Raw genomic sequence first — 24,220 nt, 5'->3', positions numbered from 1 at the left:
GCCTGAAAGCCACCCTTTCCAAGCCGTGGCCTACCGCATTTAAAAAGCTGCTGAAGAAACAGACCAGCGGACGCAGAAAACAAGCGCATGGCTACCAAAGGGGATGGGGATGGGGTTACATGAGGGGTCTGGATTAACATGTACTCAGTGTTATAAATGAGACAGATAACCACAAGGACCATGGTACAGCGAACTCTACCAATAATAACCTATGAGAGAAAGAATCTGAGGAAATAATTACGTGTATGTGCGACAGAATCACGCTGCCGCACACCCGGAAATAGGCAGTATTGGGAAATCAACTACCTCTCAATTTTTTAAAAAAGCGAGAATGGAGGAAAATGAGATGAAATCAAATACGTATAGAAACCAAAGAGCGGCTGACAGCCAATCCTCACTTTCACCGGCTCCGCGGAACCCCGTCTGACTTCCTAGACGGGCTGTGCTTATCAGCACGTGAGCGCAGGGAGGCAGATTCTCGGCCGCGCTAATCTGAGACCTTCCAAACCGCGCACCAGCCCTTCCTCTGTGCGCTTTGAGGGGGACAATTGAAATCACAGCGCAGACTTCACCAGTATGATCAGTCTGTTATTACTGGACTGACTAATCTCAATGGAGTGTGTGTGTTAATAATGCCACTCCACGTTTGTTTCATAGCCCGGGTAATACACAGAGGCAGCCTAAGCCCTGACTTAGCAGGAGCGTGATCTGCCTGTCCCTGCAGAGGGACAGCCTGCTCTGCTTCGCCCAGATGTGTGAGCACTCAATTTCTCGTAATGGGGCTGTTTACGCACCCGTCAGCAATTAAAACTCACGGACTTCACATCATCACATGCTGCTCTTCTAATAGCTGAGAACTTAATTAGGGGGCTATTTGCCAAACTATATTCATCTTTCCTTTAAACCAGAGCTGCCAACACTTCATTTCCCTCTTAAGACAGTGTTTCTCTAACAGATATCACTCATTCCTTAGTGATATTAAAGGACACGTGTAAGCACACCTGCTCGCTTCACATGGTGGGAAGCTATCTTTTCTTTCAAGAATTTTTTTTTTTTTTTGAGATGGACCACTTTTCAAGTATTTATTGAACTTGTTACAATATTGCTTGTTTTATGTCTTGGGTTTTTGGCCCTGAAGTACGTGGGGTCCAACCAGGGATGGAACCCACACCCCCTGCACTGAAATGTGAAGTCGTGACCAGCGGCCTCCAGGGAAGTCCCAGGAAGAGCTATCCTTCTCAGCAGCACCCGCTCCGTTCCACACTGTGACACCCACCTCATCAAAGTCATCGCCAAATCCAACCCGTTGAGAAAATGCTTCAGAGATTTCTTGGGCAATATCCTGTTGCTCTGTGATCTCTTGCATCAAATCGTCTATTTTGTTCAGATCCCTGGGAAACAATGTTTTGTTGAAATACTGTAGAATTTTACTTTAAAATTATGAATTTAGACACAATCCCCCATGAAAAGTGAGCCAACTCAACATAAACTCTTGGTTATCTCAGTAGAATTATAAACGTCCCTGGTGGTAGGACTGATCAACTTGAAGAATTTACATTTCAAGAAATTAATAATTCTGTATATGCACATATATTTTAATTTATGTAAATTAAATTGATAGCCATTACGTTTGGGAGTCACTAGGGGGCATATCTGTAGACCCATTTTGAAATTTTTTCTGGTAGGACGTGCTCAGGTGCTAAGTCGTGTCCAGCCCTTTGCGACCCCATGGACTGTAGCCCACCAGGCTCAGACTTTGTCCATGGGATTTCCTAGGCAGGTTGCCATTTCCTTCTCCAGGGTGGAAGGGCATATGAAACGGTTAAATACATGCTATGTATTAACTCTGCAGGAAGCAACACCACAGGTCATCAAGGACCACAGTGAGTGAGATAAGCTGGGGTGGTACTCAGAAGCCGCTATCAGAGCAGTTTTTTGTAGAAGATGGACTTTGGAGACCAGAGATCTATTTTCCAGAATGCCTTGTAGTCCTGAGATTCTGACTTCCTGAGAACTTCCCCATGGCTGCTGATGGGCCGGGAGACAAAGGATGAGAGCAGGGTTAGGCCTGTGAAGGCCTCAGAAGAATCAGCAGCTTCAGCAAAGGATCACAGGCCCAGGGCCGATGGCAGGTCTCAAGCCAGCTCCTGATGCCTGAGCCCCTCTGGCCCCTGCAGCCCCACAGGCTCGGGTCCGAACGTCTGGCGGCCGTGTCTGCATCCCTTCTCCAAATCATCCCTCCAGCTCTGAGCCCAGGCCACGCTGATGGGTACCGGGGAGGTGACAAGGTTACTCATTACTGAGCCACTAATGCTGACATTGTCATTCCTAGTGGAATTAAATGCTTTGCATGTTTTCCAGACTCCACGTAGAGGAAAAGCTGAATATTTGACAGCATTTCATGCAGTAATCAAAAAGAGAACTGCCGGGAGCCAGCGTGAGGAATTCCGCCCATGACAAGGTCATGAGGAAGGAAGCTGACATACACAAGGTCATGATCAGACTTCAGGAGTTCCCCCTGGCATTTCCTGAGCATCCACCCCCCCAAAAAATAGGAATCTGCCTGCTTTTCCACTCTTCTGATATTCTCTGGAAAAAAGTCAACTCAGGACTTTAGTCTTCTGCATTTGAAAGGGATGTTTCAGTTAAACCCCCTCTGATAACTCTCTAGCTTGCCTAATAGGTTCCCCCAGACCTCTTACAGCTTGTGAATTGCTTACAGCCCCCAACTGCGAGAGGCACAAAGCTTAAAAGCATCTTAAAGATACAGAGCCTTTTCTAAAGAGTTAAAAATTATATTGGTAGAGGGTTTTCAGTGTTGACTCAATGACTGCTGCCAGGCCTCCATATTCTTTATCTTTTAAGCACCTGGGAGGATGTTAATCAATGCAAACGGGATATGGAAAAAGATATATAATAGTTTTGATGTTAGCAACACTAGACTTTTGAGTTAATTACTTTTCTCTTTGTTATATATCACTGCACTCCTCTTGTGTCCTTGCTATGTAAGAATGTAACTTTATTTAGTGCTTTCTGAGAATGGCACCAGACTTTGGGAAGATCAACACAAATAAGTGTTCTGGTCGACAAACCCTTATCAGAAAAAAGGCTGTAAAATGTTAATTGGCCCTTTTGGCCAGAAGATGATGTAAATCACCTAAGACTTGTGTATACAATTAGGTATGCAGAGAGAAAAGCCTGGTTTTGATAAGAGTCTGGGCTGCTGACGCTGCGTAATTTTGTATTACCCATTGATCTCTATGTACAATCAAAAAAAGGTATAAATGGCCTTTCTAGACAATAGGAGCCGGAGCCAGTCGCTGGACTGGTTTCCCCTGTGTGTGTCTCTCTCCTTTTCTCCCTTTCCTCCGTGTCTCCTCTTTACTTTAATTTCAGGCTGACTTCCCATCTGGGGCACAGAGGCTCGCCAAGTCTACTTACTTGCCCTGGCTGTTATGACCCGCGCAAAAGGGAGCCTAAGGCGAGGCACCCTTAGATATTCAAGCGAGCGCAGGTGGCCCAACGTAGATGGTGCAAATTCCTTGTCTGGAATTTTATTGGTCTTCCGCGTAATCCAAGTTATTCAGCCCTCTTTCTCCACTTAATTTTCCTACTACACTATTGTTTCTTAATCTAATCTTATATCAATCAATAAATAAGTCTTTCCTCGCCAACGCCGTCCACCCTTCGAATTCCCTGGATCCACCGGGGCTGGAACCCGGCAGAGAACTTTGGCATCTTGCTGTGCCGTGCTGTGCGGTGCTAAGGTGCTCAGGCGTGTCTGCCTCTTTGCGACCCCATGGACCACAGCCCGCCAGGCTCCTCTGTCCCCGAACTCTCTGGGCAGGACACGGGCGGGGGCCGTGGATCCTCCTCCAGCCACCCTCTGCCCACTCCTTATTTCCAGTTCTTATATTCATAACAAAGATAGTAGGATCGTGTATTTGAAACTCATATGTGAAATGTACAGCTAAAATGTGGGCCCAGCAGTAAATTCTTCCCAAAAGGGACACCAAGGGAGGATGAGGCTGAGCTACCTGGGAGAAGGGCTATGATTCTGGAACACAGTTAGCACCTAACTCACAGCAATGGCAGTGGGTGGTGACTCTGAGAGTGAATCTAACGATCCCTCAGAAGCTGTCAAAATGACGGCTGATGGTCCGCTGGTTATCACGACAGGAAAATGTCAGCAAAGCCGCCTTCACTGGCCGCGGCCTCTCTTCCCCCCGTCTCCCACCCACGGAACCTTCTCCACGGGTCCCTCAGACACTTGTTGCCCTTGTACCCCTTTGGCCCAAACTTTACCGTCATATTTAAGCTCAGGAAAGGATTAGATTCTCTGTGCAAATAAAAAGCAAACAGTCACGAGCCCCACTACCACTATGAATACTGACGACTGAGTGCTTACTTTACGCCAGGAACCCCTGACGGCAGTGTATCCAGTTTCTCATCGACCGTCACAAGAACCACATGAGGTAAGTATGATTATTATCTTCAACTTACAGCCAAGGAAACTGAATCAGGAAGAGACAAAGTATTGTCCAAGGACAGTCAGCCAGGATCTGGGATTACAATCCAGAAAACCTGCCCCAAATCCACATTTTTATCTATTATATTGTATGCCAATGGTTCTCGAACACTGGTTAATATCAGAATCACCCGGAGAACTTGGTTGAAAACAAAAAGGCCCAGTCCCAAGCTTTCTCAAAGGGGTGTGGGCATCTCGGTTCTCTTTAGTAGTGATTTCTGAGTCCTCCCAAAGTTTGACCTTGGGAGGGGAAGTTCCCCTCGAGAAGGAAACGGCAACCCACTCCAGTACTCTTGCCTGGAAAATTTCAGGGATGGAGGAGCCTGGTAGGCTACAGTCTTTGGGATCGCAAAGAGTCAGGCATGACTGAGCAGCTTCACTTCTGCAAAGTTTGACAGCCACTATTGTACAGTTCTAATATCCTCACGGATGTTACCACTTAAGCCTTTTTGAAACTAGAGGATGAAAATATTTGCAGGTGGAGTATCAGAGAACAGTGAGGCCTGGAAAACATTAAAGGCAAGATGAATGCCGTTTATTTTCTCATGATCTTTTCTTCTTCTGCTAATAGATTAAAACTTCCACTCTTTCTCTGTGGGAGCATTCCATCCCAACATGTCAGAGTCTCAGATGAGTAAGCCCACCCCTTCCCAAGCCATCAGAGTTCCAAAGCTCTGAGGGAACGTGAGACTCAGAGGGAGACGGCGGTCACTCACATGTTCTCGTGAACGGCTTTCATAGCTTTTGCTGCAAGGCCCATGTTCCTTAACACCTCCGTGTTGGTATATGAGTTTTCCAAGGCTTCTCTCTGGAACTCAATGGTGGAAAGTGTGCCATCAATCTGAGTGAGCTGCTTCTCAAGCCTCTTCTTCCTCTTCAGAGCCTGTAATGCAGCTAAATAAGGGAGAAGCCACATTTATAAGGAACTTTACGTAAGCTCTTTACTCAAGAGACATTTACTCAGCATTAACCATGGAGACCTGGGTTCGATCCCTGGGTGGGGAAGATCCCCTGGAGAAGAGAATGGCAACCAGCTCCAGTGTTCTTGCCTGAAGAATCCCATGGACAGAGGAGCCTGAGGGGCTAGAGTCCATGGTGATGCAGAGAGTCAAACACAACCGAGCTCCAGATGAGTGAGTGAGTGAACCATGGACTCGGCACTGTAGAAACCCACAAGTTCAGTTCAGTTCAGCCGCTCAGTCGTGTCTGACTCTTTGCGACCCCATGAATCGCAGCACGCCCACAAAGAGGACTTCAAATAAAGCTGAGGAATGTACAGGCAGCATCTGTCCTTGCGATTGCTTGCAAAAACTATCACTCCCTAAAACATTTTGTTATTCTCCCAAAAATCTGCCAGGTGTCAGAGGATGAAAAGTCAGAATACCATATTCTATAATATATACCACAGAAACATTTCTGTTAATGTTGGATTTTAGAAAAAGACTAGGTAAAAATAGAAGTACATATTGCATAATATGAAAATAAAGCCTTAGAGAAAGAAAGAGCCTGAAGGGCTGTCTATCTTAGCCCTATATTCTTATTTCAGTTAGCAATAATCACGCCTCGAATAAACATCACTGGCTATGATACTGCCACTCTTGCAAAGTTATTCTTATTTCAAAGACAAGTTAGTGAGATCCAGAAAAGTTACATGAGTTGCCTGAATTTAATAACAGTCCAAAACCTAGCAAGCCAACCATGTCTTGATCTGAAGTGACTATGAGACAGTCAGTAAGGTTGCATCTAATCCTAAATGTCATGAAATCAACAGTCATACTCGAGGATTAGACGGCATACTGCTGACAGAAAAGACAGTTGCCTTCAGAAAAATGACATCCAAATTCCCTCCCATCAGCACTCAGCAAAATCTTAACACACATCTTTCAGAAATCACAAAGCTAATGAGTCCATTTGACTAGAGCACCTTTGAAGGCACCCTGAGAAACAGGACTTAAAATGAGAGTTTTGAAAAGGCATTTAGTGAAAGTGCAGGAAAGAGCAGCGGAAGAACGCTAACATGAAGATGATCAAACGGAGCTGACAACAGAGCTCAAACAGCTTTATGGTTTCAGAGCAGCACGTGTGATTGCAACAGAGATTCCTGAGAGAATGCTCTTCTCTGTTGTGAACAATTTCTTCTTGCACTTCCAACAGATTTAGTATATTAATTCCAATGCTTTTTGTTTGGTGCACAAAGACTCCTAGCCATTATACTTTCCTGTTGGATTTTTATTAGTGATCAGTAAATAAATATTTCTTTGTTGCTTAATCACTAATTCGTGTCCAACTCTTTTGTGACCCCATGGACTGTGGCTAACCAGGCTCCTCTGTCCATGAGATTTCCCAGGCAAGAATCCTAGAGTGGGCTGCCATATTACTTGCTGTCCATTTAATCCTTTTTACCTTAAATTCCATTTTGTTTTATATTAACACTTAATATAAAATTTATACTTATATACTATATATTAGCATTAAGGAAAATTAATATTTCAACTTTCTTTTTGTTGAAATTTACCTGTAATACTTCTGTGTGGACCTCAATTTCAAAATTTTTTCTAATTTTTTTTATATGCCTATAACAGGTAGGATATATTTCAATGTTTAATATGTATGATTATTTTTAACCATTCAGATAGTCTCCAACTTTTAAGGTAAGTTTTTAAGTTATTTTTATTTATTGTAATAACTGATCTATGTCCAAATGGTCTTTTTGCCATCATTTTTTGTTTTCTGTTTGTTATGCTTTCCATTTTCTTTTTGCTTTCTTGTCTATATACAGATTAATTTTCCTTTGTTCATTTTATCCCCCTTTAATTGTAGGATAGTTACACATACTAAATTTATTCTCCGATTGGATACTCTTGTATTTAAATAATATGCTTAAAATTAAACTTAAGTTTTCTATACATGTTGAAAAATAATCAGTATCTATAAAACGAATTGTTCCTAAACAAGATTGTCGTAACACCCCAAAGCCCCAAGTGTTTCATTGAAATAATCTTGCTTTTATTAGTTCCAGATGACTACCAGCTTTTAAAATTATTCTTTCAATTTTTTAAGGAAATATTTCTTAACAACTGCATTAAGCTTCATAGACACAATTTCAACAGTTATTTACACTAAACTGAGAGTGTCTGCTGGCTTGTTTTCTTACTACTGCTTCTTGTATCCTATAATATCATGAACCCAAGAGAAGAGAGATAATGTAGAGAATAAAATATGTTAAGTAAAATCTGTTAAAAACAAAACTTACATTAGTGTCTACAGGGGGATCAAGAGGCTATTGTGTTATAAGACAAGAATGGGCTGTCTTAAAAATGAGCAACTAGAAAACAAGAAACAGTTCTTAGAAATTAAAAACATAACTAAAACATAAATTTAAATGTTTAAAAAGTAGAATAATAAATACAGCAGATGACTAAATTAGTGATCTGGAATATAAAGTTAGAGAATTCTCCCAGAACAGAGAACAAAAAGACAGATAATTAATTCAATAAATTAGAGGACAGAACCAAGGAATCCAACATCCATCTTACGGGAAGTTCAAAAGAGAGAGAATGTTTCAGGGGAAGTGTGGATACTAATATAAAAATAAGCAGCAGTTTCAGTAGAAAATAGGCAGAAATAATGGAGGGGAAGAAGCAATAAAGAAATCACAGAATGTGCTGGAACCTTCTGCACACCCAACGCTTAGGACTCAGCCTGCCACTGCAGAGGCCCCCAGTTTGGTCCCAGGTTGGGGAACTAAGATCCTGGGAGCCATGTCCTGTGGCCAATAACGATGTGATGAAAAAGAAATTAAAGAGTACAGTTTCCCCAAGACGAAGGAAGATGATTCTTCAGAATAAAAATACTCACTGAACACGTAGATGGGAAAAACAAACAATAAAAGGCACATACCTAGACCTCCATCGTGAAATTTCATTTCTCCAAGGTTAAAAAAAAAAAAAGAGAGAGAGAGAAAATCTTAAATGTTTCCAGAGAGGAAACAAGCGGAACAATTATTGACAAACGGATGAGACTGATACCATCAGTAAACTTAAGACATGTTGGCTCTCCAACAGCAGCAGCATAGCGTCTTGCAACTTTGGCAACGTGTTGAAGCTAGAATTCTGTAAAAATCCAAGCAATTATTTAAGTTTGAAACAAATTAAGTCAACTTGAGACACATAGGTATTTAGAGAATTTATATTTATGTACCCTTTCTGAAAATTCTTTTAAGTTTTACTCCAGTAAAACTAAAAAAAAAAGTCTTAGGACAATCTAGATACCGGAAGCAACATTAAGGAAATAAGCCAGCAGACACCGTGGTTTGACGGAAATAGCTCTGCGATCCTGGTCACAGAGGTGTGATTCTCCACCAGGCCTCCCCATGGAGCTGGGCAGGGCATGCCAACGGGCAGGCCTGCTTCCGGGCGCGGGGAGGAAGCAGACGGGCCGGGCGTTCCTGCAGGCGCCAAGGACGCTGTAGGTGCGGACATTCGTCTGCTTGCCTCGTGGTGGTAACTCTTCCTCCCCGTCCCTTCCGCCCGTGGGGAAGGTCCTGGGTCATCTCGCCTCCTCCCTGGGGGCAACACTGCAGTTTCCGGGATCGCATGAACAGCACTTACTCCTAACTTTAAGAACAGTCTTCATGTATTTATTTAATCTGTCCTTTAGGAAGGAAACTTAAAAACAGAGGCCTCTGGCACAAGGGCCTTCCTACAAAATCACACAGCGCCGCTCTGCGGGGAGGCTCAGCGCGGTGGACGAGCAGGGCCGTGCTATCCGCCCGTGGGCCACGACTGCGCTGCGCGCCTCACACGGGACTACAGTCCTGCGTTAACAAAATCTATCCGACCCCGTCTCCCCAGCACTGAGCGTAAGCCCCCTGTGGAAAGATACAGTAACTTATTCACCTGTTTCCCCAGCACCCGACCCAGCTCAGGGCACACAGCCAAACAAACCACAAAACAAAAGCCAACTTCTATGGAGCATTTGAAGTGAAGACGGCATATTCAAAAGCCGAGACATTACTTTGCCGACTAAGGTCCGTCTAGTCAAGGCTGTGGTTTTTCCTGTGGTCATGTATGGTTGTGAGAGTTGGACTGTGAAGAAGGCTGAGCGCCGAAGAATTGATGCTTTTGAACTGTGTTGTTGGAGAAGACTCCTGAGAGTCCCTTGGACTGCAAGGAGATCCAACCAGTCCAATCTGAAGGAGTTCCACCCTGGGATTTCTTTGGAAGGAATGATGCTAAAGCTGAAACTCCAGTACTTTGGCCACCTGATGCGAAGAGTTGACTCATTGGAAAAGACTCTGATGCTGGGAGGGATTGGGGGCAGGAGGAGAAGAGGACAACCGAGGATGGATGAGATGGCTGGCATCACAGACTCGATGGACGTGAGTCTGAGTGAACTCTGGGAGTTGGTGATGGACATTGAGGGCTGGCGTGCTGCGATTCCTGGGGTCGCAAAGAGTCGGACACGACTGAGCGACTGAACTGAACTGAAGTGAGAGTCGCTCAGTCGTATCCGACTCTTTGCAACACTGTGGACCGTACACTCCATGGAATTCTCCAGACCAGAATAGTGGTGTGGGTAGCCTATCCTTCGCCAGGGGATCTTCCTGACCCAGGGATCAAACCCAGGTCTCCTGCGTTGCTGGCGGATTCTGCACCAGCTGAGCCACCGTTTGTTACACACCAAACTGGTGGGAAGTGCTTTGCGTGCATCATGTGACACGGTTAGCTCTCACAAAAACTGCAAGAGTAAACACGGTCATTGATCCATTCCACAGAAGACAAGATGAAGGAATGTTAAGAGAGTAAATCTGACAATTCTGTGCACCGTGACAGCACAGTATAGTGGAAAGAGTATGACCTTCAAAGCCGGAGGCTGAATTTTTCTTCCGTGACTTAATAGACATATATTCTTGAATAAGTCAGTTCCCTTCTCTGAGTTTCAGTCTGCTGTGCTGGAAAAGGAAGACAGAATCCCCCAGAGGCTGGGCAATTATTCTAAGAATTAGTGATCATTTGTGGAGACCGCCTTAGACTGAGCAACTAAATATTATTACTAATAACAGTGATTTATATAAGATTCCTTAGTTAATGAGACTGTATATCTTATCTCTTTTTTGTTTCTTTTTTTATTGAAGTATGGACAGAGGAGCCTGGTGGGATACAGTCCTTAGGGTAGCGAAGAGTCTGGCATGACTTAGGGACTAAACAAAATAGTTGCTTTACAATGTTGCATTGACTTCTGCTGGACGGCAAAGTGACTCAGGTACAGCCTTAGCCATTCTTTGTCATACTCTTTTCCATTATGATTTCCCTCGAGGTGTTGAATATAGTCCCTGTACTGTACAGCAGGACCATGCCGTTTATCCGTCCTATATTACAGTTTGCATCCCTAAACTGAAACTCTCAGGCCATGGATATCTTGTTTCTGAGACCCTCTGGGCAACAAGTTACCTGTTTTTTCACCATAGTTCACCATAACAGGAATATACTATTACACAACAGCTCCACATTTCAGTGGTACAGTACAAAATACTACAACACAGCAGAGTGTCCTAAGAAGTTAAACTCTAAATACACATCTCCACCCAACAGAGCCAGAAGTGCAGTGTCAACGGCCGTCCCCTCCCTGCCTTGCCAAGCAGGCTCAGTGTTTATTCTCTTTCGGAACCACTAACCCCAAGACATTTTATTTTGAGAACTTTACAAAACTTTTTCATTTAAAAATATGCCACGTTTCCTAGTAAGAATTAATTTTAGATTACTTTCTACAAATTGAGAAATATAATTTGGTATAAAAGACGGGGCTTTGGGGTCACTGCTGCTGCTGCTAAGTCACATCAGTCGTGTCTGACTCTGTGCAACCCCATAGATGGCAGCCCACCAGGCTCCTCTGTCCCTGGGATTCTCCAGGCAAGAGTACTGGAGTGGGTTGCCATTGCCTTCTCCTTGGGGTCACTAGATCGACATTTTAATCCTACCTATACCAATTAAAACCTGTGTGCAATACCCTTAGTATGTGACCTTAATTCTCCTTAAATGATGCTTCCTCACTTGAACAATAACTGTTGTTTTTCTTTAGTTGCTAAGTCACATTAACTCTTTTGCAACCCCATGGACGGTAGCCTGCCTGACTCCTCTGTCCATGGGATTCTCCAGGCAAAAATACTGCAGTGGGTTGCCACTCCCTTCTCCAGGAGATCTTTCAGACTCAGGGATCAAACCCACATCTCCTGCACTGGCAGTCAGATTCTTCACCACTAAGCCACCTAGGAAGCCCCCACAAACCACAACAACAGCTCACGGAGGATGCAAACAGGCCCTGCACTCTGGGGTCAGGTTGCCTCCTTTCAAATCTAGCCTCCACCCACCCCCTGCTGCGTGGCCTTACAAAGTTGCTTATGGGAAAACAGGAATAAAACTCACATTGTTGTTGAAGATTAAAATAAATAAGGTACGTACAGTACTTAGACTGGCACCTGGAGAGTGATTAATAAATATTAGAAACCTGCATCATTATCACCACCTCCTTCACAAGATGTCAGACCACATGGTGGAAGCCACATGCTGTCATGCCCAACCTTGCCAATATTTTTAAATTAATAATAATAAGTTTTGGTTTGGACATAGTTTTGAACGTTTGTGTTCACATATGGGTTTGGCTCTTCAAAATAATTGGGAGAAATTTGAAAATTCACCAGTATGTGAGGTCTCAACTTCCACTATAATCCACATACCGCAAGCTACACCGTGGCCTGAATCAAAATCCTAAATTCTGAAAGCCGGCGGGTAATGAAGGTAAGTGACTGAGAAAGAGGTCAACGGGAAAAGCTTGCTTCATTTGCTCACCTTTGAGAAAGAGAGCGCAGTGTTTCACTACTATCACAATTAAAGTGCAAGAGTGACAATAAACAGCAGTGGACGCTGGCTCCAGCATCAGGGGGCCAGCAGGAACAAGTGGGCCCTCTGGCCACCAGGAGAGGTCGAGCCCGACCCGTGGAGGCAACACGGCTGGGCTCCCACCCACCGCTGCCATGAAGCTGCACACCCAGCCCTCCACATGCTCAGAACAAGCCAGACATCTGGGTTTGCATCCCAAATCCTTCAAATTTAAAACCTAAGCTACATTTTCAAAAAAAACCTTGTGTGAGCCAAATTGATGAGGTCTGCAATGGCTGGACCTGGCCCCAGGACAATGGGCACTCCTTGTAGCTTCTATCTGGCACAGTAAGCTAAGACACCCAGACAAGAGGCTTCTGTTTCAAAGAGCCAAGAGGTGTGCATGTCAGGAGTCTCTCTGTGAACTGTTTCTCATGAAATGATGATGCCACAGGCAAACCATAAATTGGACAAGCTTTAACTTGTTTCCTAATAACCAATCGAGGAAAGAAACAGCTGTATTTTTTTTCCAAAGACGTGCAACAACTGTCCCAATTGAAGCATGCCTCCGGATTTCGCAAAGAAGGACACTTTCAGAATCCTGTCATTTAACCTGTGTAAAATGCGCAACTCAATCTTCCAAGCTCCTACATGTGGTTTTCAGCAGCTGATGAAACCTGGGGAATACTGTTTTGAAAACAAAGGAATCTGCTGTACTCCGTTGAGGGGGGAAAGCTTGTAGGGGTTTTGTCTCCTTCCGTAACAGTGACGTTCCCTCAGCAATGGAGCTGCAGGACAATGTGCTGTGCGTGCCCTGCCGAGGGATCAGGAAGAGCTCTCACTGTACAGTGCACTGAGCATTTGAGACCAAAATGTAAGAATCACTCACTTGAACCAAAACTCAACTAGCCCTCTGCGACTTCATCACATTGCCAGAGGAGGAAGGCTTTCAGTCACCCACTAAAAAAATACCTTCAAACAGCAGAAAAGAGCTGCAGTTTCATTGCTCAGATAAGGTAAGGTACAGGGCATCCCAGTTAGAAAGGTCAATTTGTTCTTTGCTCATTCAAGGCATATAAACGTGTCCATTGTTCATCCATCAGGTGGCAAAAAAGAAAAAACCTTTTTGGAACCATCATATGCAGGGACTATAGACAAAACTGTTTCTGAAATATGCAGCTGCGTTATGACACCTCCTCTCTCTCCCAGGAATGGATGATTTCTGGAGAAGGCCTAAAAAGACGAAGCCTGGAAGATTTAATCCTAGACAGCACTTAATTGACGTATGCCACACATAATTGCTTATGGTTCTCTTTTGTTTTTAACTGAGAAGTCTCATAATCGTGTTGTTTTATATGAGAAACTTTAACGCAAGTCCTGTGACTCATATAAAACTCACTTGATTCATTACCCAGTACCTTCAATTTATGGCTCCTTGTTATTGTTCTCAAAAAACACAATCTGAGTAAGCACCACCACACGCATTCCATAAATGGAATACAAACAAAGTGTCTCTCTTCAAAGTCACAGGTTAGATGGGAAACAGCCAGTGAAATATTAGAAAATTCTAACACTCATTTACTTGTCCAGGGCCAGGCCTTAATGAATTCTCCCTGGCCTTCTTCATTAATATATGTATATTTAATATATATATTCCTCATCTGTTCATTTTCAGCCACTCCACAAATATGCACTGAAGTATCACCGCATGCCCATCATTGTGTTAGGCCCCTGCAGGGACGAAGAAGGCTACAATCTCAGAGGAAGCAAAAGATAAAAATGGGCATTCAATCACTTATCCATCATTCAGCAACAGTACCATCTTACAGAACTGTCCCCATGGATACTAGTGTGTGTAAGGTACCTCCTTCACTTCCCTGGTGGTTCAGATGGTTAGCAGTCTGCCTGCAATGCAGGAGACGAGGGTTCAACCCCTGGCTCAGGAAGATCCCCGGAGAAGGAAATGGCAGCCCACTCGAGTATTCCTGCCTGGAGAAACCCATGGACAGAGGAGCCCGGCGGGCTGCAGTCCATGGGGTCGCAAAGAGTCAGACACGACTGAGCGAGTAACACGCTCCCTTCAAGCAGCAGGAGTGGCACAGAGGAAAAGAATGAGCCAAGTACGAGGCCCAGAAGGTACACGGGGGAGCGCATCGACTCTCCGGGGGGTGAGGGACACATTCACGGGGGGAGCGCACCGACTCTCTGGGGGGCGAGGGAGGCCCTCACGGAGGAGGTGACGCAGATGAAGCCAGGGTCAGGGTGACTGTCTACACGGATTCTCAAACACACAGCCTGGTGAGGACCGTGAGTGAGGAAAGGTATTACATAAGGGCCCCCCACCCTCTTCCCTATTGCAAGTCGCCTAAATGAGGCAAAGTTTCTGGCTGAGATACATTAGACACCAGAGCAAATCACGCCAGCTTGCCACACTAGCTGAAACTTATAAGCAAGATCCCATTTTCGGAGGTCTCACCAATATTAAATGTCACGAAAAAAGGATGAATAGCAAGTTAAAAGGAGACTAGACCACAGAAATGATGTAGCGGATTATACAGTAGCAAAGCAGACGCCCTAGAAAACAGTGGAAAGGAATGAGACTGGACAAAGTAAGTAAGAGGCATTCTGAGGAAAGGGCATTTGGAAGAGGGACTTACTAAGCAGCTAGTAAGGTTGGGCTGGATTTTGCATAAAAAGTAAAAGAAGGGTATTGATTAATATTGTACGGTGTGAAAGGTTACAGAGAGGTGTCCTCACCCATCCGCAGAAAGACAGAAAGAGACAAGGGAAGCTGTTTCCCAATAGAAATGTCCATCTCGTCATCCTAGAAAGCTCAGACTTGCTTTCGGAGATGAGCGGATGCTTACTGTCGGGATGTCACCAAGAGATCATCAGAGGAGATAAATCTGAGAGGAGAAGGTCATGACCTCAAAGTGCCATCAGGCTTGAGTTGATGAAAAAGGAAAAAAGGCTTGCATAAAAGACTCATTTTAAATATCCACTGAAATTCCTTTTTTTTAAATAATTAATTGCTTCCAAGGTCAATTTCCAGGCAAGTAAATTAACTTGATATTGGAACATGATACCGAACTACTCATTAAGGTCTACTTGATACTCTTTGTAAAAACCCAATTAAGTGACCAGGCTGAATATATAATCAATTGAATGGATGTTTTCTTCTTGCTACTAGTATTACTGGTAACCTTACACACTGGTAACCTTGTGGGCCTGCTATTGTCGAGAATACAGGGAGAAAAGTATAAACCTGAAACCAGCAAATATTGAGCAGAAAAACTCGGAAACAGCTGATTATGCTTCATTCCACAGGGTAGACACAGGCACCTAGGATGTAATTTTGTGTGGTGTGCGTACGTTTGTGTACGTCTGTATAAACGAATACATGTACGTATGTGTGTATGCATGTATGCGTACATCTGTGTGCACGTGCATACATGTGTGTGCATGTGTGTGCATGTGCGTAGCTGTGTGTGTATATACGTGTGTGTGTGAAGTGCCTCTTTTATACTTGTAACCATTCCTTGTTCACATGATGTACCAGTATTTGCAACTACTGTCGCTGTGCCTTGTAGGTGCTCCTGACAAGCAGCAAACTTTATCCCTAGAGTCCCCTTCAGCTCCCACTGCCTGTGACTCTATGATTTTTCCCCAGGGATCCTGTGATCAGCAAATCTGGAGCACTCCATAGCGCCCGTCCCCAAAGCAAGCTATCACGATCAGTACCTTTAATTCTTAAATGACACATTTAACTTGACATTGGTGGTGAATGATAAGCACTATTCTTTAGCTTTTCAAATGTGAGAGGAAAACACTCAGCAAATATAGTTCACACAAATAAAGCAGTCCAATTGCTCAAAAAATGATAAAACATAGGTTCTTGGGTATATGATCTTTGAACTACATATCAATATAAACTGGCTTAACATAATCGTAATTTTTTTTCTTTCTGCAGTTAACACGGTAGAAGTTCTGAGTTAGGATAATATCTTTATTCAAACTCCAAGGTTATATTGACTTTCACTTTACATGAACAAAATAGATGGAAAGAACTGGTGATGTAAATAGCTCTGCTCACTCAGGAAGGCTGTTGAACAAAGTTCCTGCTACAGCAAAAGAGGCACACCCACGACGGCGAGCAGCATGCCGCACTATGTGAGAGAAGCAGACAGACTCACCTGAAGCTCACATTCAAACAGAGAATGAAATAGCCAAAGTGCTTGCCAAATGTTTGGCCACACAGTTGTCTCTTTTATGCGTAACCAAATATAAAAGTGTAAACTTCATTCATTTAAACTAGATGGTTGTAAATTTTAATTTGCAAATAAAGAACTTCTAATGCAGGGATTCCCAAATTTTAGCAGAGAATAACCCACTTTTCTTTTCCTATATTTCTAAAGTCACCATTCCTGCTTATTGCTGTCGGAGAGCTTGTTTTGTCTGAGGGTAGCCATTACACCGTCGGTATTTCAGTCACTAGACTGCTGGATTCAGAAGAGCTGACGCAGGCTGCACAGAGCAGATGGCAGGTGGGGCTTTAGCTTTTCCCCATCCTCTCACTGGAAATACCCACAAGGGAGAACTATTTGAGACAAAGGCTTAGCTTGGACTGAGAAAGCCTCTGGTCCAGGTTTAAGAGTTCTTACTGCTTTAAAGTATAACCATATAAACTTCGGACCAAGTCCTAGATATTTCCAGTGAGTCTGGAAAAGACTCTGATGCTGGGAAAGATTGAGGGCAGGAGGAGAAGGGGCTCATGGAGGATCAAATGGTTGGATGGTACCACCAACTCAATAGACATGAGTCTGAGCAAACTCCAGGAGATAGTGAAGGACAAAGAAGCCTGATGTGCTGTAGTCCATGGGGTCACAAAGAGTTGCCTACGACTTAGCAATGGAACAACAACAATTCCCCATTAGCACCATTTCTTTAAGGTAAGTAATTAAAATCTCTGGTACAAGAAAGTTAGTTACTCAGGAAATGGTTTACTATTTGCTTTATATTTGTTCCATACTCTTGGGTTTTCTTTTTTTTTCTTTTGGTTCCTTCACCTTCTGCAAATTTTTGAGCCAATTGTGTATGTTAGAACTTCTATCAGATGATAGAAAAAGTAGGAGAGGTGGGAGGGGGGTTCAGGATTGGGAACTCATGTACACCCATGGCAGATTCATGTCAATGTATGGCAAAACCAATACAGTGTTGTAAAGCAAAATAAAGTAAATATAAAAAATTTAAAAAAAAGAAAAAATTGGAGAAACTAAAATTACCAGTATATACTAGAAGTTTTGACTACAGGTTGCTAAAGCAGAGGACTGAGAGTGTGACTTTAAAAAATAAACCCTCAATATTATCTATATATTTTAAGCATTGGTGATCATTTTGTCCCTTAAAAGCACAAATAAATTCATGTGTACTTAAACATATAACAAAAATTGAATACCAAACTGGATTAATTATGTCCTTTCCAAACCACAGCCCCAAAGCAAGGCATCATAAACTTTAAAACTCAGAATTGGAGCTCTTGTCTTATAGCTCATGTTTTGAGTTGTGTTTTATTCTGTTATCTTGAAAATAAAATCTGATCTGAAATAAGTAGTCCTAAATGCTGAGAAACATACTAATAATACTAAGCACCCCTGAGGGCAAGCTCAGAGTCTCCTCCTGCCATAGTTTCTTAAAGCTACAACAGGTCATGGGATTTTGGCATAATCATGGTATCAGTAGTAACTTTTCTATCTTAGTCTATTTTATTGTGGCTGATTCAGTAAACTGTAAGATAACATAAATTATGGAAAATGATATTTTTGCTGAATGGAAATATTTCCTAAAATAAGGTGCTCTTTATTTTCAGCCTTGTGGAATTTAGATGAAGAATAATAACAAATGAATGCTCCTATATTTATAATATTGCTTCAGATTCATGAAGGGAAAAGTTAACTGTATATATAAAATGTTATATAATACAAAAAATAGTAGCAATTAGCTTCATATAAGGAACTAGAATACATCAGCAAACTATCAAAATTTGTGCCACAGGTACTTGAAAGAATGATTTGAGAACAGAGGCACTATATACTCCAGTTTCCGAGGAAGAAGAAAAGAAGCCAGTGGTAACTAGAGGTCAATTCAAGTTCACAAAGGTGAAAAATGAGTTCAAAAACTAATCTCTAGGCTTCTTTTCTCTGGGTTACTGAAAGCTGACCCTAAGAAAAAGTATGGGCCACCCACCGGCTTTCTAGCCTTAAATATATCAAAATCGCCCAGAAAGCTAGGAGTACCACTCATCCCAGACCTCGGCATCTCCTGCTGGGGCAGCTTAAAAGCTCTCCAGGTGAACCTGATGAAGCTAACACACTGTCTGTTCATAAGCTGGCATTTGTGAACCAGAGGCGTGTGAATATAGTTTGCTTTCAGGAAGACAATTCACAAGGTATGCGAGGCATTGTTAGGGAAAAGAGAAAAAAATAAGAGGAGTAAGACATATGGGCCAGAGATAGAGGTCAGGCGTACTCACAGCCGGATGAGTAACTGAACTCACTGAGTGCCGAGCTGTCAAACTGGTAATCTCGCCTTAGCTGAATCTCACATGAAACAGTGTTGCTCCACGCAGACAGGATCCTGGACTGACGCCTCTAGAAGCATCCACCAGGCTCTATCCTTGTGCGTGTGCACGCAGTCCCTTCAGTCGTGTCTGTCTCTTTGCGACCCCGTGGACTGCAGCCCACCAGGCTCCTCTGTCCATGGGATTTTTCAGGCAAGAACACTGGAGGGCGTTGCCATTTCCTCCTCCAGAGGATCTTTCAGACCCAGGGATCTAATCTCTTGCGGCTCCTGAATTGGCAGGCGATTCTTTACCACTAGCACCACGTGGGAAGTTTTATTTGGTATATTTTAACAAATACTTTGACAACAACAACAAAAAAAGGAAGCTGATTCAACTAAAAGAAATTGCTCATACATTGTTTTTGTCAATCAGTTGCCCAGTCGTGTCCAACTCTTTGCAGCCCTGTGGACTGCAGCACGACAGGCCTCTCTGTCCCTCACCATCTCCCAAAGTTTGCCCAAGTTCATGTCCATTGCATCAGTGATGCCATCCAGCCGTCTCATCCTCTGATTCCCTCTTCTCCTTCTGCCCTCAATCTTTCCCAGCATCAGGGACTTTTCCAATAGTGATCACATCAGATGATCAAAATACTGGAGTTTCAGCTTCAGCATCAGTCCTTCCAATGAGTATTCAGAGTTGTTTTCCCTTAAGATTGACTGGTTTGTCAATACGTCTTATGTCTCATACATAAGACAATGAAATTACAATTTAAAAATCTTAATTTTAAGACAAGTGAAAATAAGATGATATTGAATAGACATAAACATAAAACATGGAATGCAAGCTTAACATATTGATTTGAATAAAGGGGCAAGGGTAAATACGGCTGGGATTTTTTTAACTCTTTCCAAGTCCAGCTGAAGAAAAAGCAACTCATATGGCATCTGAAAAAAGCAGATACAAACTCAAACTGTGTCAGCAAAAAAGAGACACAACTCTAAGTGTGTAAGTGAGTGTGTAAATCTATGCAGGACCCTTGCCAGGGCTCAGAGGGGAGAAGGAGGTATCAGGAAAGCAAGAAGTTTTTAAAATGACAGCTTAAGTGAATAGAGCTCCCAGGGCTGGTTCAGGTATTTTAGGTCTCGGTAAAGAACCTGCCTGCCAACGCAGGAGTTGCAGGAGGCATGGGTTCGATCCCTGGGTCGAAAAGATCTCCTGGAGGAGGAAATGTTAACCCACTCCAGGATTCTTGTCTCGAGAATCCCATGAACAGAGGAGCTGGCGGGCTAGTCCATGGGGTCGCAAACAGTGAACAGGACTGCAGCGGCTTACATAACGGACACCGTGGGGTAAAGTGCGACGGGCTCCCGAGGTGAGAGAGGGAAATAGAGGTTAAGAAAGCATCACATTTCTATTGATCTGTCTTTTCCAGGAGAGAGCGAGGCAGTCGACAGGCGAATAAAACCTAGATGCTGCTTGTTAGGGGCTTCCCAGGCGGCTCAGCGGTAAAGAATCCACCTGCCAATGCAGGACACGCAAGTTTGATCCCTGGGTCGGGAAGATCCCCTGGAGAAGGGCATGGCGACCCACTCCAGGATTCTTGCCTGAGAATCCCATGGACGGAGGAGCTGGTGGGCCACAGTCCACGGGGTCGCAGAGTCAGACACAATTGTGCCCCTAGTGCTCCAGGAATAAAGTTCCTTTCCCTGACTCCGAGCATCGTGTGGTGAAAATAATCGGACAATCAGAGACCAACAGAACGCTTCAATCTGAGACGCTTGGGGGCGATCTGAATACCGGGGGACCCTGGGGCCCTTCACGGTGCCTGTGCAGTTACAGGACCGTGTGGCTTTCCTGCTGGAAGCTAATGCGGGTGCCTGAAAGGCCTTGCCAGGAGCTCGGGAAATGTTCCCTCCCAGTCCTCATGCGGGAGGCGGTGGACGTTTCCCCAGTACCTGAGCGGCGGCAGGCGGCGGGGAGAAACAGAGGGACGGACGACGGAAAAGCAGAGCGGAGACGGGGCCCCCCTGTTTGCTGCTGCTGCGAAGTCGCTTCAGTCGTGTCCGACTCTGTGCGACCCCAGAGACGGCAGCCCACCAGGCTCCCCCGTCCCCGGGATTCTCCAGCCAGAACACTGGAGTGGGTTGCCGTTTCCTTCTCCAATGCAGGAAAGTGAGAAGTGAAAGGGAAGTCGCTCAGTCGCGCCCGACTCGACCCCATGGACTGCAGCCCACCAGGCTCCTCCGTCCACGGGAATTTCCAGGCAAGAGCACTGGAGTGGGGCCCGCTGAACCCGTCACAGATCCTGACGGCAGCCGAGTGACCGCGCCGTCTGTCCAGAGCTCAGGTTCCCGACCCCTCCGCTCACCCACTGAACTGGAATTTTTAGGGGCGCCCCTGTAAGGGCACCCCTTCACCAGCACTCTCGGGGTTCCGGAGCGGCTGGCCTGAGGCCCGGTGGTGGAAGCTTTGTGCAGAAAGGAGGCCGCCGGGTCGGTGAGGCCTCCCGGGGACCTTCCCCGCCGCCGGGCTGTCTCGCGTTACCTGGGCCCCTGGCACTCACCCCGCTGGCCCTGGGGGCGGCCTCGTCGCCCAGTCCTTCGGGGCCCTGGTGTGCGGCTGCAGGATTCAGCGCCCTGACCACCGTCCTAGAAAGCCCGACGGGAGTCCAGCCCGGCGCTCACCCGGGAGGGCTGTGCGCACAGGCGGCCCCGAGGAAGCCCGGCCCGCATCCCGACTTGAAGGCACAGTCATCCCTGCCCCGGCAGCGCGGGGCTCGGCGCGGGAGCCGCGCACACAGCGGACTCCCCACCCGGGGCCGTCATTGCACCCAGGCCTGGAGGAGCGGTGGCCGGCCTCAGCCCCGCGGTCGGCGCCCGCGCCCGGAGCCCCGCAGCCCCCGGCCGCCGCTTCCCGCGCGGAGACAAGCCTGGGTTTCCTGCTCGGCCCGGGAGGCCGCCCCGGGCTGAGAGGACCGGGCAGAGGGGCCCAGACGCCCGCGCCGCTCTCGGCCGCGCCGAGAGCAACCCCCTGCGAGGGGCGAGCCAGGGACAGGCCTGCGCTGCAGCCCAGGCGGCCCGGGGCGGACTGACCGCGGCCTCCGGACGCCGGCGGCCCGCACGGACCGAGGGCCGCATTCACGCGTCGTCTCAGAAAGCAAGCCTGAGCCCGCGTGGGCCGACCTCAGCTTTAACAAACTGCCGCGGCATCGCAAAGGCGGCTGCTGACGGAGCACTGAGTTAAGGGCTTCACACAGTAAAGTCCAGCGCCCTCAGCCCTGAGGATCAACCTTATCAACTTCACGCAGGGGAAGAGCCTGAGGCTCAGGCCGGCCCAGCCCACGGCTGAAAATCACCAGCTTCCAAGTGGCAGGACGAGGCCAGGATCACGCCCAGGGCTACATGCTCGGAAGCCCAGGCTCCCGACTACAACTCATGTTACTTTCTGTCAAATGTTCACACATTTGATGGAAGCTGAAGAAGCGAATCCCTGTGACCATCTCTTAATGATACTAGCTTTAAAAAAAAAAGAAAAGCCTCATAAGGGAGATTAGACCCGGGACCTAAGGCCTAAGGGTTCCACCGACCCGGGCGTCAGGAGGGGACTGCAAGGCACTGAAACGCTGAGGCCCCCGCTCGGGGTCAAGAGTCCTTGGACACACGGCTGTCACTGTCCGTTTGCAGTGTGATGCAGACGCGGAGCACAGACTTGTGGACACGGTGGGGAGGGAGAGGGTGGGGCAGACTGAGAGAGCAGTGTGCAAACACACACGGCCACATGTAACAGAGACGGCGGGTGGGAGTTTGCTGGGTCTGGGTGACACAGAGACCCCACCCCAGCCCTGCGAATACCTGGAGGGTGGGATGGGACGGGGCTCCGGAGGGAGGGGACACGTGACCCCTGTGCCTGGTTCATGCTGATGCATGGCGGAAACCATCACAAACTGTAAAGCAACTACCCTCCAATTAAAACGCATTTTAAAAAAATAGATAACTAGTGAGAACCTACTGAATAACACAGAGAACTTCACTTAAATGGGAAGGAAATCCAAAAAAGAGGGAGTGTGTGTGTGTGTGTGTGTGTGTGTATATATCTCGGAGAAGGCACTGGCACCACACTCCAGTACTCTTGCCTGGAGAATCCCAGGGACGGAGTAGCCTGGTGGGCTGCAGTCCATGGGGTCGCTGAGAGTCGGACATGACTGAGCGACTTCTGAAGCGAATTAGCAGCAAGTTGTGTCCAACTCTGTGCAACCCCATAGACAGCAGCCTACCAGGCTCCCCCATTCCTGGGATTCTCCAGGCAAGAGTACTGGAGTGGGGTGCCATTGCCTTCTCCGATACATATATATATATATATAGCCGATTCACTTTGCCTTACAGTAGAAACTAACACAACATTGTAAAGCAACTATACTCGAATAAAGTTTTAAAAATAAATGAATAAAAACAATTTTTTAAAAAGTCCTCAAGCTGCTGGTCCTTGGTTATCCCAGAGACACAGACAAATGTTGTCAGTGCTCACGGGTGCCATGATATGAAATCGGCTAGGAAGCACTTGTATTTCCACACCATTAACATGACCACGGATTTAGTTCCCTCATCCTTAACCCTGGCCACAGGGCAGAGTCACCCCCAGAGGCACTTTCAAAAACTGACGTCCCAGCCCCACTCCGGCCAGTTACACTAGAATCTGCGGGGGTGGGATCCTCCGAGCATCAGGGCGACTTTCACATACAGCCAGGATTGAAGACTGCTCTTGAGGACAGTCCTCAGCAGAAGCAGAAAAAGGAATTAAGTGGTATCTAAAAAATGTGCTTTTCCACAAAGCAGATTGCTAGTTATAAAGGAGTTCTATCATAGTAATCTAAATGAACCGTACTAAAGAATTTCTACTCTTCTCTAGTTTTTAACCAAACTATAGACCTTGCTTCCAAATGTTACTCTTTCAGATCAACAGGGCCTTGATACCATGGTTGTTTTCACTCAGGCTGGTTTAGGTAGAACATGGTACCTGCCAGACAAGTCTGAAGGGAGCATTACCACCACTGCACGGCCTTGTTCTGAGTTACGGTGAAAGCAAGTTTCAGACTCAGATCTGCAGATACGCCTATTAAACAAACACATCTTGGCCACGCAGGCCAAAGCAGTCTGTCAACCAGCTTTATGAGCTCACTGAAGCCCCAGCTCCATGTTTTTAGTCCAGTATACATGATATGAAAGGCTCACTGAACATAGACAGTGACCTTCACTGGCA

At 45.6% G+C, this 24,220-nt stretch overlaps 1 protein-coding gene across 1 annotated transcript in view; it reads right to left on the bottom strand.

The window, feature by feature from the left end:
* CHMP4C (charged multivesicular body protein 4C) overlaps positions 1-24,220 on the bottom strand; it is a 32,477-nt gene that overhangs the window by 4,367 nt on the left and 3,890 nt on the right. Inside the window, exons 2-3 of the mRNA XM_005689327.3 lie at positions 5,245-5,422; positions 1,277-1,391 (exon numbers count right to left, since the gene is read on the bottom strand). Coding sequence (XP_005689384.2) covers positions 1,277-1,391; positions 5,245-5,422 — 293 coding nt within the window. The remainder of the gene's footprint in view (positions 1-1,276; positions 1,392-5,244; positions 5,423-24,220) is intronic.

This window comes from Capra hircus, chromosome 14, assembly GCF_001704415.2.
Source record: "Capra hircus breed San Clemente chromosome 14, ASM170441v1, whole genome shotgun sequence".
In the NCBI taxonomy this organism is placed as follows: Eukaryota; Metazoa; Chordata; class Mammalia; order Artiodactyla; family Bovidae; genus Capra; species Capra hircus.
Note: the sequence above shows the minus strand (reverse complement) of the source record. Positions and strands in the feature narration are given on the sequence as shown.